This window comes from Meriones unguiculatus, chromosome X (assembly GCF_030254825.1).
Source record: "Meriones unguiculatus strain TT.TT164.6M chromosome X, Bangor_MerUng_6.1, whole genome shotgun sequence".
Lineage (NCBI taxonomy): Eukaryota > Metazoa > Chordata > Mammalia > Rodentia > Muridae > Meriones > Meriones unguiculatus.
In genome coordinates, this window is record NC_083369.1 from 77,828,878 (window position 1) to 77,846,203 (window position 17,326).

General features: G+C 37.2%; 2 protein-coding genes and 1 non-coding gene across 8 annotated transcripts in view; 2 read left to right on the top strand and 1 right to left on the bottom strand.

Moving 5' to 3' along the window:
• Cul4b (cullin 4B) overlaps positions 1-17,326 on the bottom strand; it is a 105,473-nt gene that overhangs the window by 69,051 nt on the left and 19,096 nt on the right. The window lies entirely within an intron of this gene.
• Mcts1 (MCTS1 re-initiation and release factor) lies at positions 4,741-16,947 on the top strand. Of its 3 annotated transcripts, none has more exons than XM_021628894.2 (6): positions 4,741-5,050; positions 6,153-6,305; positions 6,813-6,910; positions 10,081-10,214; positions 15,405-15,472; positions 16,742-16,947. In XM_021628894.2, the coding sequence occupies exons 1-6, from the start codon at positions 5,040-5,042 to the stop codon at positions 16,821-16,823; spliced, it is 546 nt and encodes a 181-aa protein (XP_021484569.1). In that variant the 5' UTR covers positions 4,741-5,039; the 3' UTR covers positions 16,824-16,947. The 3 variants fall into 3 exon arrangements, with proteins under 3 accessions (XP_021484569.1, XP_060230486.1, XP_021484567.1); XM_021628892.2 differs by lacking the exon at positions 4,741-5,050 and adding an exon at positions 5,351-5,665; XM_060374503.1 differs by lacking the exon at positions 6,153-6,305.
• LOC132650269 (small nucleolar RNA SNORA40) lies at positions 10,920-11,047 on the top strand. Its single transcript, XR_009588640.1, has one exon. It is a non-coding gene; the product is annotated as a small nucleolar RNA SNORA40 (small nucleolar RNA).

Consider the following 17,326-nt stretch of genomic DNA (forward strand, 5'->3'; position numbering starts at 1 on the left):
GCAGCTGCCTCAAAAGTACAGGGCTGAGAAACAGTTCGTGGGAAATACGAACCTAAGAGGAGACTTTCCATGCTATAGATTCTGAGAGACTGGGAGGCCCAGCAAGGGTCTGGCAGTGGCCCAATTTTTTCTTGCAGTGAAAGCAGCTTCTTCAGTGTTCAACCTTGTACCCTATCTCCTAAGGGAACCTTTCTTTTTTAGACTCTGTAAAGGGTTTTGGTGCTATGCTTGCTGCCTAAGAAGTGCTTCCCCGAGTTGTACTTTAGAGCCTTGGTATCACAACGATAAAACACTTTCAAAATCCTAAATGGACAAACACAAACTGTGTGTTTAATGCATATTAAAACTTTTAGTAAAATACATGATTGGCTTGGGAATTATGTCCTGTCCTATGTGGACATTGGGATCTTTGTAAAATAAGATGCAGAGAATATTTATTTATAAATTATAGGACAGAGATATCATATATCAAAAGCATTAAATACTATATAACTGTTTATGATGAATAGATGAAGCTTAATTTTCAGGGTCAATTTTTTGTTTGTTTGTTTTTGTTAAGATATCCTCACTATACTGCCTAGATTCGCCTTGAAAGTGAAAGTCGTCATCCTCTTGAGTGCAGGGATTACAGGCCTATACTACCCAATCTGGGCTGGAAGTTCATTTTTAGTTTTCCTTTTTGTATTTTTGAGACAGTCTCATATTTCTTAGACTGGCCTTAGACTTCTGATTCTTTTCTTTCTACCTCTCAAGTGTTGAGCTTAAGGGTGAGTCATCATTACTTCAACTTTTTATTTTCCAAGACAGGGTTTTTTTTTGTGTAGCCCTGTATGTACTGAAACTCACTCCATAGAATAGGCTGTCCTTGAACTCAGAGATCCACCTGTCTCTGCCTTCTGAGTACTAGGATTAAAGGTGTGTGCCACCACTACCTACCTCAATTTTTAATTTTGAAATTTTTAATTATCAAGAAGATAATAAAACTTCTCCAAGATTATGTGTCAGATAAAGATGCTTATGCTAAGCCTGACCAAATGAGTTTGATTCCTAGGTTCCAATGGTAGAAGGGGAGCTATGACTCCTACAAGCTGCCTTCTACCCACATATGCCCTGTGGTGTGCTCATAGGCACATCTACACCTAAAATAGGTAAATAATTATACTAAAGGTAAGTTCTTTCTCAGGAGCAAACTCCAAAACATAATCTTGGAGAAGTAGAATTCACATCATTATTACACTGTATATAACAATGTTTTGTTATTTTTATTTTCTGGGGTCATACGCAGAAAGCCCTATTCATCCCTGTGTTTCCATCTGTGTGTTTCTGCGTGTGTGTGTGTGTGTGTTGTGCATGCATGACACATACTAGGTATTGCTGTGCCACTGAATTGTGTGGTGGTTGATGACTGTTTACTTAGGAGGCTGAGCAGGAGTGTCATGTTTGGGGTCAGCCTGAGCTTACAGAATTCCAGGTCAGCCTATGGAGTAAGGATGTGCCTCAAACAAAAACAACAACACAAAAGAAAAACAAAAATTATAAGCAACCAAGCAACAGCTGCCACTCCCAGTCTGATAGCATAGGCATATAATCCCAGATACTCAGGAAGTTGAGAGAGAAAGATCTCAAGTTCAACGCTACCCTGGGCAACTTAGTGAGACTCTATCTCAAAATTAAAAAAAAAAAAAAAAAAAAAAAAAAAAAAACAGGAAAAAAGGAATGAGAATGTAGCTTAGTAGTGGAGTGCTTTCCTAGCATGCACTCTGCCTTCGGTCCATTCCCAGTACCACCACCAGTAACATACAAAAAGTCCCCAAACCAAAAGCCCCCTCCCCAAAATTCCATCATGTAAGCACTAGGAATGCATGCTACTAAGAAATTGACTTCATGAGGAAAAGAAAGTTATTGTTTCTAGTAATATGAATTTTTGGCATAATACTTTTGAATAAGTAAAATTAGTAGTTTTAAATTATTTTATTTTCTTATGTGTATAGGTGTTTTGTCTGCATGCATGCCTGGTGCTCACAGAGGACAGAATGGTGCACTGGAGTACCAAGGACTGGAGTTATAGATGGTTGTAAGCTGCTATGTGGGTTCTGGGAATCAAATCCAGGTCCTCTGGGAAATCAGCCAGTACTCTTTATTGGGGAAACATTTCTCCAGCTCCATTAGTACATTTTCAAAGAAATTTCAAGATATGAGTTTTGTTTTGTTTTTGTTTCTTTTTCAATACAGGTTTTTTTTCTGTGGCGCCCTGGCTGTCCTAGTACTCACTTTGTAGACCAGGCCAGCCTTGAACTCAGGGATCTGCTTCTCTCTGCCTCCCAAGTGCTGGGATTAGAGGCATGTGCCCCCACATTTGGCTGATTTATTACTACTTTCGTTGTTCAATCCAGGTGTGGTGGGACACGCTTGTAATCTTAGCACTTGGGAGGCAGAGATCCCTGAGTTTGAAGTCAGTCTGGTCTACACAGCGAGTAGCAGGACAGCCAGGGCTACACAGAGAAACCTTGTCTCGAAAAACAACAAAATATTTCTTTGTCCAATGAATTGGACTCTGATTTACTTGTAGAATATATACTTATTACACACAATTTTGCCATATACAAACTACCCTGGTGGTTTGATGGGTGAATGCAAAAATAATACGCATTTAGTAGAAAAAAAATTTGTTCTTAGGTTAGTAATATGCAGTGTATTGTTTTGCTAAGTTGGGCAGCGACAGTAAAGCCCATCTCTCAGTCAGTGAAAATGAAGGGAAAGAACCTAGTTTCTCTTTACAGTGTTCTATGTTGCTATGTTATGCTGCTTGTTAGGGTAAGTGTAGTAAACACTCTTTCATTTAATATTTTCACCTTATAGAGTGGATTTTAAACCAAAGAACATATGTATAAGTTCTAATATGAATTATCTATTTTCACTAACATTAAACTTAGTAATGGCTGTTTATAATGTACTTGTTCAATGGTAGACTACAGGAGTAGTGTGAGAATTGCTAGGAGAGGTATAATCCTTGGTAAGAAGCTCATCAACTTCATTTTTTTTTTGAGACAGTTTCATTTTGTAGCCAAGTTGGCACGGAAAGCTCCACCTTCCTGCCTCAACTTCCATGCTTTGCTAGTGTCAGGATTATACCTAGGGGACACCATGCCAGGCTCTTAGCTTCAGTTTTGCATGCTGATAAACTCAATATTTCAAATGCTTCAGTGCTGATTGATGTTAGTAACGCAGATACATGCTAAGGATGTTCACAAAAGAATGATGTGTAAACCAGAATACCGAATTATTAATTTATAAAGAAAAACATAATTGTTCAATGCAGATTTGATTTGAAAGTATCAAATTATTAAATGAAGATTGTTGATGCTACAGAATCAAGACAAGGTAGGCATGGTAACCACCAATTATTCACAAACAATTGAGCAATGTAAATGGTATATTTGTTTGGAAAATTTTAAAGGTTCATCTCCCCATTGAGGACTAGAATATTTGACCCCTAGAGAGACTGCTGTGTTTGCTTTATAAATGCAGTGTTTCTGTGTCTCACATATTGAGTAGTGCCTGTCAAGGCTTTATTTGCATCCCTGCCCCTCAATGCTCCTTTTTGTAATCTTTCAGATTAAAAACCAATAAAAAGAATAATTTGTTTTCTAAAAAAAAAAAAATTGTTTAAAAAGTTATACAAAGCTGAGTATGGTGGCACACACCTTTGATCCCAGTATTAGAAAGGCAGAGAGAGGCAGGTGAATATCTGAATCTGAGACCAGCCTGATCAACATAACAAGTTCAAGGCCATCTAGGGATAAATGGTAAAACCCTGTCTCAAAAACAAATCACACAAACAAAATGTATTTCTTTATGTCTTCGTTTAGATTATGACTATTATTATTGGTCATAATCTTTTTTATTCTTTTATATTTTATTCTTTAAGGAAATTACCTTAGTTTTGCATTTTTTGTTTTATTTTCTTTTTGAGATAGGGTCTCAAGCATTCTCCAACCATTCAAGTGGTGTGATTATGGGCATGATTTGTCATGCCTGCCAAGAAATTCAACTTTGTTTGTTTGTTTGTTTTTGTTTTCGAGACAGGGTTTCTCTGTGTAGTCCCAGCTATCCTGGAACTAGTTCTGTTGACCAGGCTGGCCTCAAACTCAGAGATCTGCTTGTTCCGTCCCCCAACTCCCACCCCAGTTCTGTTATTAAAGGTTTGTGATGCCATGTCCCATTACATTCTTGATTTATAGTTAAGCTTTTAATTAGTGTCATAGTGAAGCAGGGAGAACAACCCGATGACTTATTTAATAATTCTATGAGACCAGTTCATTGTCCAATGATTAGGAATACCAGATAAGAAATAGATTGTTCAATTAAATTCAGATAAACAAGTAAGTTCTTAGCATAAGCAAGCTCAAAACGTAGACCAAGTATACTTGCACTAAAAGGTGTTCACTTTATTTGGAACTCAAATTTAACTAGATGTCTTGTAATTGTATTTGCTGAACCTGACAACTTTTGTCATTATTTTATCACGAAGCTATGAGGCTCGCCTAGGTTCGTGCTGTTTGATAAGCACCAATTCACTCGGTTGCCTCAGAAAACTATTCTCGTAACAAACAATTTGTTACAGTAGTAGGTGGCAACAACGACCGAACAATCTTGACACTTTGAAGAACCCGTAACTGACTCAACTGTCACAATTGCTGCTTTAATTGATTCCCTTCCTCCTCCATTCTTCTCTTCCAGCAAACAGGAAAAACTGCTGGATCACTTTTCCCTTCTGAAGTCCCGCCCTTTTGGCTACCACCAATGGAGAGTAAGCTGTTACTCAAAAGGTGCCGACAAAAGCGTCAACGTGGAGTTGAGAGGAGCGGAAGTAGTCAGATTTCACCAAGGGCCGTAAAGCGGGTTAGTGCTTTCACCTTCCGGATAACGACAGCAGCTCCGACTGTCAGTGCCGGCCTGCCTCGTGTCGGGGCCCTTACTAATTCAATTTCCTTCCTATTCCGGGCCGTTCCTTATCGTCGCCCCCTTCACCTTGGATCATGTTTAAGAAGTAAGGACACGCAGTAGCCTCCATCGGCTGCTCACAAAGGCGGTGGGGTTGAGGTAGGGAAGAGGGTGAGAGCAAAGGTCCTCTTTCTCTCTCTCTCTCCCTGCCATCATCCTGATTTTTTTTTTAATATAGTACTATGCTCACTCCGGACTTGGACACTTCTTTAAGCTTTCCATCCTTAATCCTCAATCGGGGTTTGGCCCTCCGCTCCCATTTTCTTTCTCCTTAGCTCTGTTCTGCACCCTCCTGCTGTGCTATCTCCATTCCTAGGCTTCTACCAATCACATACTTGCACTGTGATTTAGGGGCGCAACCTCCTTAGCTGAGAGGAGAGCCCTCCATTCTGTACCATATGTTTATTAGTTATGAACTGAAAAAGAGAAGGCTTGACTTCCTGGGTCGTGGCAGTGAAAGAGTCTGCGTGACAGGAAGCAAGCGGCCGGCCTGTCAAGCTTATTACATAGCTGCCAGATTAACGTTGTCTTTGAAACAACGTGATAGCCCTGTGTGCTAGTCAGTGTAAGGAAGACAAAATTCCTTGGAAACCTATTCAGTGGGTTTATCTTCCAGATTTGATAGATGCAAAAGGCAAAGGGGGAACATGGGCAAAGGAAGGTGGGTTTTGTGCATGAAAAATTAATTGAACAAATCTGGATAGGAATCTTAATATTATTACTATTATTTCTTAAAAAAAAAAACAACAAAACTCAGCAGACTATGTAACCTGCCTGGGCTCATTCTTTTGTTGTGCTTGATTTGGCCTTTTGTGTTTTAATGAGTGAGGTTTCATTTAGATTTAAAAAAAAAAAAAAGATTTTAAAAAGACATTTGTGTAGCTGATAATGGATTCCAGTATAACAATCGCTCTGCCTCCATTAACTTCAGCACGCATGCCAACGTATTCTAATACTGTCTTAAAACGTTGGTTTGATACTGTATAAGACAAATGGAAATTGGTATTTTAAAAGCAATTTTTCATAATTATTTGAAGCATGAGTTCTTGCTTGGGAATAGATGATTAATTAGAAACTTTTAGATTTTTCTGATTCTTCTGCTTAGCAATGCCCTTTTTTTCTTTCCGTGGAAAAAAATCATTTGCCAGATTTGATGAAAAAGAAAATGTGTCCAACTGCATCCAGTTGAAAACCTCGGTTATTAAGGGTATTAAAAATCAATTGATAGAGCAATTTCCAGGTATTGAACCATGGCTTAATCAAATCATGCCTAAGAAAGATCCTGTGAAAATTGTCCGATGGTAAGTCCTTGTTTTTCTCCATGTAAAGATTAGCATAGCTGAATATCAAAGGGTAGATTGTTCTCATTCCAAATGGGATTATTTCCACATTAGCTATCAATAAACTAATGATGAGACTAGATAGAATTAACTCTAAAACTTGTCAATATACTTTTATTTTCAAATCTTATCCACATCTATAAAAATGTGGCTTTGTGTATTGTTTTATCAAAAACTTGTTTTTAATTTATAATTGGATTTATTTCAGTTTGCTCTTGAGGGATTATTTTATTTCTTGACAGTAGAATTGCAATAATAAAATGTGGAATTGAAATTGGCTGTAGCAGGTCATATTTTCTCTTTTTCTCTACTGGACGGGTATTTTTTTGGTCAGTATCTTTACTGAAAAAATAAACTTAATGTGTCTTTATATATGAATATTTCATATTATAATTTTATAGGGTGTTTGACTTACAGTCATTTTTGAAAAAAAATCTAACTTGGTTCTTTGTGACATTTGTCTTACAGCCATGAACATATAGAAATCCTTACAGTAAATGGAGAATTACTGTTTTTTAGACAAAGAGAAGGGCCTTTTTATCCAACGTTAAGATTACTTCATAAATGTAAGTTGTTAAAAATATGCATTTTGGAATATAAAAATACACAAAAGGAGTTGAGAATTATAGGAATGGAAAGTGACTTATGATAGTTTATTTATTAGTGCCAAGTAATAAGGAATATAAAAGTGGATCCCCATCTTGTGGTAAGTCTGAAAAATGCAAATTCTTTTATGTATTAGAGAAAGTTTCTTTCCTGTACAAAGAAACATTCCTTAGTTCATCCATTCAGTAAAAGCCTGGTATGGTGGCTTACAGATGTAAGCACAGAGCTTGGGAAGCTGAGACAAGAGACTGACACAATTTTCATGCCAGTCTTGTCCCCAAACAAAGAGCTCAGAAATATTAATTCAATTTTTTAGTGAACTCTTTGTGGTGGGTATTGGGCTAGTTACTAAGAAGTGTAATTGTAAGCAAGGACAGACATAATCTCTTATCTTTATTGTATTTGGAAGAATAGAATGGTATGTTTTAAGTTTATTACTAGAGTTCCCTAATAGAGATAATTCTGTAATTATCTCTGCATTGGAAATTGTAAATATGGAAGTCCTATTTATTACTAATTGAGTACACAGACAGATGTCAGGAAACTAAGTGTTTATTTTATACATACATTTATAGATTGTTAATGATTATATATTTTTAAGTTTAATTTTATTTATTACAAATTATTCACTTTGTATCCCTGCTGCAGCCCCCTCCCTTATCTCCTCCCAATTTTACCCACCCTCCCTCTTCTCCCCCTATGCCCATTCCCTGTAAATTAATTATATTACAAAAAATTGTAGCAATAGATAATGGTTTCAATCAGCAAGAGCTTTTCAAATGGGAAAAAAACTTTTGCTTTTCAGTTTGGTATTGCTGCCAAGAAGCAGAAGGAAAGGTACTGACTTATAGGCTCTACTGATGATGGGTAGTGATGATTGAATGAATTTATATCCTTGTAAAAATCAAATTCATTCAATCACAAGGAGGTACATTTTTTTGTTTTGTCTTGTTTTGTTTCAATACAGGGTTTCTCTATATAGCCTTTGCTGTCCTGGACTGGGTTTGTAGACCATACTGGCCTCCAACTCAGAGCTCTGGATCCATCTGCCTCTGCCTCCCAGAGTGCTGGGATTACAGGCATGTGCTACTGCGACTGGCTAAGGAGATACTTTGTTTTCTAATTTTAAACTTTTTAAATTTTATTTGTTACAATGTATTCACTTTGTATCCCAGTTGTAGACCCCTCGCTTGTTCCCTCCAAACCCCACCTTCCTTTCCTCATCTCCCTGCCTCTTTCCCGGTCCACTGATGGCGGAGGTCCTCCTCCCCTTCCATCTAATTGCTTGGTGTTTCAGATGTCAAGAGTAGCAAAACTGCTAGGGAAATTTTTAAACAGGTGAAATATTTTAATATTTATAAAACTAATTATAGTTACTCAATGTGATTTTTTTTTCCGATTAAGACCCGATAGAAATTAAATCCTGATGCAATGGGAATAGTTTTTGTTATTGTTGTTGTTCTTTGAGACAAACATTAGGTAACCAAGGGTGGTTTTGTTCTTCTAATTCTCCTGCTTGCACCTCCCAGGTGCTCGGATTATAAAGTTGTGTTGCCATACCTGGCTACTATCCTTATTTTTAGGGACCATAGAAAAGCTTAAAAACTCCTTTAGGCACTGGAGAGATGGCTCAGCAATTAAAAACAGTGGCTGCTCTTCCAGAGGACCTGAGTTTGATTCACAGCATCTATGTGGTGGCTTACAAGTGTCTCTGAGTGTAATCTCATTTGACTGTAGTCCCATAGGATCCAATGCCCTCTTCTGGTGTGCATACATGCTGACGACAAAACACCCATATACATAATCTTCTAGCGAAATCTAAGGGAAAAAAAAGCAAACAAAACTCCTCTAGTCATCCTATGAAAAACTCAAGAAATTCTTTAATTGTTTATAAGTTTAGTTTTTTTGTTTGTTTGTTTTTTCAAGACCAGGTGTCTCTGTAGCCCTGGATGTCCTGGAACTCCTTCTGTAGACCAGGTTGACCTCAAACTCACAGAGATCCACCTGTCTCTGCCTCACAAGGGCTAGGATTAAAGACATGTGCCACCACACCCATCTATAAGTTATTGGGGTATACACAGAGATACTTTCTTTAAAGATTACAAAAAGAATTTATGCAACATACATCTGGTAATCACAGGAATAGAAACTAATGAGCACATGTATTCCTGTATTCATAGTTTAGTATATTTAGTGCATTGGCATACTCTCATCCACTTATATCCTGTGTTATATGCACACACTTTCAGTTTGTGCTAGAGAGTAGACCCAGGAACCTGTGCATGCTATATATATATCACTACACTGTTGAGCACAACCATTTTTGTTCTTTTATAATTGGTCTGCGCTACTTAGTTTTCTCTAATAAGATAAATTATAGGTACTTCCAATTAGTAAACTACTACTGATAATATTATTGGTCATAAAAGTTCCTTTTATACAATTCTACAGGCTTTGCCTGACACCAAATGTCAAGTAGCTACTGTTCAGTATCATACAGAATAAATGTTCTGCTTTGAATACACATGGTAGTCTACCTGTTCATCCTTCTTCCTTCACCTAGCAACCACTCATCTTTTTGAGAATATTTTATTTCTACATTTTCCATTCAAATGTTATATTGTGAACATTTTCTAGGTATTATGTATTCTCTAAAAGAATGGTTTATTAGACTTACATTATATACACTTGTCAACATACCTTAAGTTGTTTATATCTTATCTCATTTGTTAGAAATTGTGATGCATCTCAGTTTATTTTTGTTTCATATGTTAGTGCAGGAACAAATATCTTTCTACTCCATATACTGCACATGCATTTTCTTTAGGACAGATTCATAGAAGTAGAGTTACTGGGTCAAAGAATGAATCTCTTTTCAAGGCTTTCAATGCATGCTGCTAAGTTGTCCTAAAGGAAGCTATGCAAGCCTTGTAGCAGTCTATGAGAATACGTATTTCTACACTCTTCCCTTGAAAATGTTTATCCATTTTGTCAATAAAGAATAGTGGTTTGGCTTTTATTTTGCAACCATCAGAGTACTGTAAATTTGGAAAATAGTTGTCTATGTTCTTTGTCTTTATGTTGCATCACCAATCATCCTAATTTATATAGTTTATTTTTTCTCTTATAGATCCTTTTATCTTGCCACATCAGCAGGTTGATAAAGGAGCCATCAAATTTGTACTCAGTGGAGCAAATATCATGTGTCCTGGCTTAACTTCTCCTGGAGCGAAGCTTTACCCTGCTGCAGTAGATACTATTGTTGTATCCTTTCCAGGGAACTGCTGAAAACTGTTCATCGTGTTCTTACAGTTACTGAAACATCTATCCAAGAGAATATAAGATGTGCTTTTAACTTCTGTTATTATTTTTTTCAGAGACATGCATCTCACTCTGGAGCCAAGGCTAGCCTTGAACTTGTGATTCTGGTGCCTTAGTCTCTCGAGTGCTGGGATTATAGTCATGTGTTACCATACTCTGTTGAAGGGAACTTTTAATTTTGGCCAAAGAGAAATGAGAGATAAACTCAAATCAATCAGCCTTTATTTATGTGTCTGTCTGTCTATCTATCTATCTATCTATCTATCTATGAATGACAGGACCTTATTATGTAGTCTTGGCTGGCCTCAAACTCAATGTGTAATCCAGGCCAGTTTAGAGCTCACCATGTATCCAAAATTGGTCTTAGATTAATGGCAATTCTCCTACTTCTCCTTCCTGAATGTTGAAATTATTGGTGTGTCCCACCATGCTGGACTAAAGGAGACATATTGTTTCTTGGCCATGAAAAGAAGTGAAAGATAACTTGGAATCAAGAAACCTTTTTCTTTCTTTTCTTTTTTTTTAAATGTCTCCTGTAGCTGAGGGTGGCATCATACGTGTAGCCAAGGGTGCTCTAGAACTAATTTTCTGAGTTTTGTAATTATAGGCATGTACCACCATGCCTGGCTCTTTTCTAATCTTTTCTTTTTTCCTAGGACTTGTTTTCATTCAGGTTGTGGACAAAGGCAGGTTGGACAGGTACAAAAATAAATCCTCTTTTGCAAACCAGAAATCATTGTTCAGTATGAGTTTTGATACATACAAGAAGAAAAAAATAAGATAAAGTATTTTTTAAAATAAGTTTTTTACATTTTTACACACCTATACAATGTAATGTAATCATAGTCACATTCTCTGTTGGTTGGTCTTTCTTTTTTCTTTTTCTTTTTTTTTTTTGTTTTTTTTTTCAAGACAGCATTTTTCTGTATAGCCTTAGCTGTCCTGAACTCGATTTGTAGACCAGGCTGGCCTTGAACTCACAGAGATCCATCTGCCTCTGCCTCCCCGAACTTTGCAATCAAGGGGTGTGCCACCATACCTGGCTTCTGTTTGTTTTTCTGAGACAGAGCCATTATTTAGCCTTGGCTGGCATAGAGGAAGATGTAGATCAGGCTGGTCTCAAATTTACAAAGTTTAGCCTGCCTCTGCCTCCCGAATGCTGGGTTTAAAGGTATATGCCACAATACCTAGCTATTTTTTGTTTTTTTTTAAATAGGATCTCACTATTATATAAACCTGGATGGTTTAGTTTTTACTCTGTAGCCCAGGCTATCCTTGTCTTCTCTACAGTCCTGTCTTTGCCTTTCGAGTACAGGGATTACATGTGTTTACCATTATTCCCAGTTCCTAACTTTTCTTTCTCCCCCTACCCCTTTCACAGTCTTATATATCCTAAGCGGGCCTTGAACTAGTCTTAAACTCCTAATTCATGGGTCGTGGGATTACTGGAATATACTACCATGCCTTACTCCTTTTTTAATTTGTATGTGTGTGTTTAGGCAAAAGGGCAACTTTAGGAGTCAATTCTTTCTACTCTATGTTCTTGGGGTAGAATTCAGGTCATCAGTCCTGCATCTAGGCACCTTCTGAACCATCCTACCGTCCCTTTTTATTTATTGATGATACGTTATGCTTTATTTTACATAGATACATTCATACTAGCTGGTTGAAAAGTTAATGAAGAATTTCCCATCTTTCTATCTATCTATCTATCTATCTAGCCTCCTTACCACCTCGTATGAGACTCAGGAAGCAGTCTGAAACTTGATTATGAATAGGCTATAAGTGATATCAGTGGACCTTCTTTTGCACATGAACTTGCCACTTTAATGTTTAGTTTGATTATCCAGATACTATGGAGTAAAAGCATTCAAGGGGGAACTGAATTGAGATAGAAGGTGTAGTTGCTCATATCTCAAGCAAAACAACTCTGTATTAGAAATACCAGAAGTGCTTAACATTTATTTTACAAATTCACTTTTACTGTCTAAGTGGTAATGGTTCATGTCTTTAATCCCAGCACTCCTGAGGCAGAGGCAGGTGGATCTTTAAGAGTTCCGCCAGGGCTACGCAGAAAATCTCTGTCTCAAAACAAACAGAACAAAAAAATAATTTTTTTTGTGTGTATGGGGTATGTGTGTTTGTGTCTTGTGCTATCTAGCCTGGAACTCACTAGGTGGCCAAAGAGAAAGGCCTTGAATCTTCCTGTCTCAGCGGCTTACAAGTATGCATTACTATACCCAGCCTAAAAATCACTTTTTTGTGGCGATTTGGACCTGAGAGCATATTTTCTCTAAGAGAAATTGTTTATTTTTATTTTTGAAGATAGTCTTGATAAACAGTACAAGCTAGCTTCCTAGTTCAGCTTCCCATGTACTGGGATTAAAGGTGAGCACTCCTGACTCTCAAACACACATGCATACATAGAAAATGTCTTAAGAGTTTTAGTATATCCAACTTGAAAATATTTAAATAGAACTTTTTGAGAAACTGTCTAGTCTTGAATTCTTGGTGATCCGCCTATACCAGCTCTCAAATATTGGATCACAAGCATGAGCCACCATGCCTGGCTAGGATATGCTGGTTTTGAGACATGGTCTCTTTTACATCATTCTGATTGTCCTGCAACTCATATAGGAACCAGGCCTACCTCACAGAGCTTCACCTGCCTCTGCCTCCCAAGTGCTGGGATTAAAGGCACATGCCATTACTCCCAGCTAGGGATGAGTTTTTAAATACAGCTCACTATATTTAAAATTCACTATGTTGGAAGGACTCTGACCCCTAGGTTGATTATCTTAGTTTGTGTGACAACAGACATCATTCGAAAAGGTAGCAGATACTAATGAATGTAATAGATCAAATAAATGCATTTAGAGACACAGCAATGTAGCTTCAAACAAGAAGGAACGAGTGAGACCTATTTGAGAAATGACCACAGGAGCGAAAAACAGTATAACCCATTTAACACTTTTAAAGAAAGGCACAAGGAGCTGTAAGTAGTGATATATACCTGTATTCCCACCTGCGAAACTGAGATAGAATAAGTGCCATGAGTTCAAGGCCACTACATGAGACTTTGCCTCAAAAACAAACAAAGCAGAAATAGAAGAACTAGTGACAGACAGTTTCAAATCAAGGGAACAGTCTTCATGTACAGCACATCTTGTTATGTTGGGCTTTTTATTCTTTTTGAGACAGGGTTTCACAGGGCTGGCATAAAAGTTGCTATCTATGTAGACCAGGCAGCCCTCAAACCCAGAGACCTTGCCTTTGCCTCCTAAGCATTGGAAGTAAAGGCGTATGCCACCACATTCAGCCATGCTGGTTTTTTAAGCCATGATCACAGTTAATGATTCCTACTATCTGCTTTGTCTAAGGATTGCTAGGGAGGAAACTCAGTTTTTTACTTGTTTGTTTTTAAGACAGGGCCTCGTGTAGCTCAGGCTGGCCTGGAACTCTTGATCTTCTTTCCTTTACTTTCCAACTGCTGCATTACAGATGTGTGCCCTTCCCCAACACCCCCCTTCACGATCCAGACTGGTTTTGAATTCACAATCCTGCCCTAGCCTTCCAGGTGCTTATATTACAGAGGTGTACCATGAGACCCCTGCTCCATACACTATAAAGGGTATATTTATGCCATGAATAGGACTAAGTGGTTTTACAGCAATATTTCATCTATGTTTTCTATTAAATAGATTTTTGTTCACTGAGACAGGAGTCCATCTTTTGCTTTGTTATAGATAGAGTGATCATTTGCTTCAGGTTGAGAAAAGAAATAGTACTTGGTGGGAACAAGGAAATCACTATGAGATAAAAACACCATTGGAATGTGTATAAAGATGTGTCTTAACTGGATGTGGTGGCTTATGCCTGTAATCCAGCACTTAGAAGGCCGAGGCAGGAAGACTGTCATTAGTTTGAGGCCAGCCTGGATTATGTAGTCAACAACAAAAATACCATAATGTAGTGATGGGTACATGCTTTTAGTCCCAGCACACAGGAGGATCTTTGAAATCTTTGAATTTGAGACCATCCAGGTTTATATAGTACTAGATCAACCTAAGCCACATAGTGTGACATTGCCAAAAAAAAAAAAATTATGCCTTGTGCTCAAAAGAAGGCTTTCTCCTTTTGTGGCATTTATAGCTAAAGGATAGAATAAGTTGTATATGTTAGACACACACTATTTTGACATAGATTCTAGTCATGTACTAGGTGCTCAAATATTTGCGCTACACTGAAAGGATCATTGGAAAGCCAATGGTGAGAAGCATTCTGTGAGGACAAGGTTACCTTTTTATGTTTATAGATTTAAACAGTGTTATGTTTTTAGTTTTGCAGTTTTTCTTGACTGGAATATTTTCCTAGTATCTAAACTTTAGCATAACCCCCCCCCTCCAGGCCCCTTTTTGGAAATGTGGTTTCACTCATTTGAAATAATAGATTTATAGGAATTGTGAAAAAAATGTAGAGATTCTGTGTATATTTGAACTTAAAAAAACAAAACAAATGCTGCAGCATTAAACATAGAAGTTTCAAATGAAGTTTATTGTTTAAACTTTATAAAGGCTAAAACTGTTATGAGGGGCTCATCAAAACAGAATGGAAATACTGCATTTTTTGAGCCAATGTCTCGTTACATAACACAGAGCTGGCCTTAAGCTAGCTAGCTGTGTAGCTCAGGCTCTCCTAAAATTTATGGTTTTCCTTCCCTAACTTTCTGCGTGTGATGATTATCAGCTTAGACCTTGCCCAGATGGGAATATAATTATTATCGTATGTATTATTTATATAAGGCCACCATTTGGTGGTAGAAATAGCTAAAATAATTGCTACATATTTCACAGATTTTAGTATTTATTTCACATAAGTTTTATCTTCTTTCTGCCTGACTTCCTGGTTTGGTACATATGAAGGTGCAATCCTGATATTTGTCTTGAAAGTAGTGATTGATTTATTTAGGATTTATTGAATATTTACATTGTATCCACAGACATGTAAGTTCCTGCACCTAAGGAGTCTGTGGTAAAAGAGAGCACAAAAGATGGGTTTAAATGGCAAAATGATCATTGTTTCTCACACTTCCCTTCACCAAATTGAGGAATAGTTTTCTTAGCTTGTTTTCAGGCAATCATGGCAGAAGGAAAGCAGCATGCTTTATGTGTTGGTGTCATGAAGATGTCTGCAGAAGATATGTAAGTTTCACTTTAGTCTCTCTTAACTGAAATATTAGTGACAGCTCAGGAAGCATCAGTTACAATTGAAGTTCGATGTCATTCATACCACGTCTTATAAATACCTAAGCAAAGTAACTCATTTCTTATTTTTCCTAACACATGGGAAGCCCTTACAACCCATTTTGTCTTCAGGGTTAAATTCTTAAGCCTTTTTAAATGAAACATATGCTAAAACAGGTGCTTTATACCTATGTATGTGGCACTTTAGGATTTTTCTCTTTGCTGTCTAGATTTAAGTTGGTGATAGAGGGTGTGTATTTTATTGCTAGTTTTTAAAACACACATATAGCTGGGTATAAAAGCACAGTATGAGCACTTGGGAGGTAGAGGCAGTGGGATTATGAGTTTTGAAGCTACCTGGGACTGCAAAGTGAGACTGTCTCAAAAACAAATAATGACATAGCACTCTATCAGCACTATATACTATTTTACATTCTGGTCTGGTGATGGAAGAAATGTGACATGTTTCCAACGTAGTACAACCAAAATTCTATTAATTTTGTTTGAGATTTAATATGTTGATATTTGTCTGTTCTGTTGGTATCATTCTGATTGCCAGCTAGACAGCTAAAATCAATATTTGTATTTACTTTTGGGGTTTTGTTTTTGTTTTTGTTTTTTTTTTTTTTTTTTTCGAGATAAGGTTTCTCTGTACAGCCCTGGCTGTCCTTGAATCCACTTTGCAGACCAGGCTGGCCTTGAACTCAACAGAGATTCACCTGCCTCTGCCTCTCTAGTGCTGAAGTTAATGACATTTGCCAACACTGCTTGGTTAATTTTTTGAGTTTTTGAGACAGGGTCTATTGTAGCCCAGGTTGCCCTTGAACTCACTGTGAAGCTGAGGATGACCCTGAATTCCTGATCTCTCCAGTGTTGAGATTACAGGTGTGTGCTACCACACCCACCTTTAGAATCACTTTAAATGTGGTTATGTGGCTTAGTGGTAGAGTGCTTATGTAGCGTGCATGAGACCCTGGGTTTGATTCTGTATTATCAAAAAAAAAAAAAAAAAAAAGCCAAGTAAAGGAAAAATCAGACCAACCAAACTCCAAAACCCCACAAACTGCCACAGAGTACTGTACTTTAATGTAGACAGTAATAGCAACAAATGTCCTACATTTTCCTCAATGATTATGAAGTAGTAAGATACTTTAGATTGTGTTTATCATGAATGAATAAGCCTATAAAATTCACTAAACATGTTTATGTATTTTTTTCCTTCTACAGTGAGAAAGTCAACAAAGGAATTGGCATTGAAAATATCCATTATTTAAATGATGGGCTGTGGCATATGAAGACATATAAATGAGCCTCAAAAGGAATGTGCTTGGGCTAAATATGGATATTGTGCTATATCTGTGTTGTGTCTGTTTGTGATAGCATGAAGATGATGCCCCCATGATTATGCTGAATAAATTCTGCAAATACTAAAATTCTGTTAGCTTCAGAAATTATTTTAACTTTTCTTAAACACAAATTATAATTGGGTAGCAAACTGACATTAAGTGGTATCTGCTAAGTAACGCAACAGACAACTCAGTGTCCTATTTAGGTTAATGATATAAGATGATTTGGCAAATGTATTTGCCAGTTTATGGTGGACTCCTAGATAGTTGTCTAGTTATGGGGCTAGAAGCTAGATTTGGAATTTTATTCCATTATTCAGAGGCACCCAGCAATGTTCTCTTTGTGTGTGTGTGTGTGTATATGTTTGTTGTTTTAAATTTCACTATGGAATGCTCCAAATATACTCTAAAATATGGGTAATAGTATAACAGGCTTTCCTTCCTTCATTACCCTGCTCTACTTTAA

Coding starts and splice junctions, on each gene's coding strand:
- Mcts1 (XM_021628892.2), top strand. Junction 6,306..6,812: donor CCTGTGAAAATTGTCCGATG/GTAAGTCCTTGT, acceptor TTTGTCTTACAG/CCATGAACATATAGAAATCC. Junction 10,215..15,404: donor CTGCAGTAGATACTATTGTT/GTATCCTTTCCA, acceptor GCTTGTTTTCAG/GCAATCATGGCAGAAGGAAA.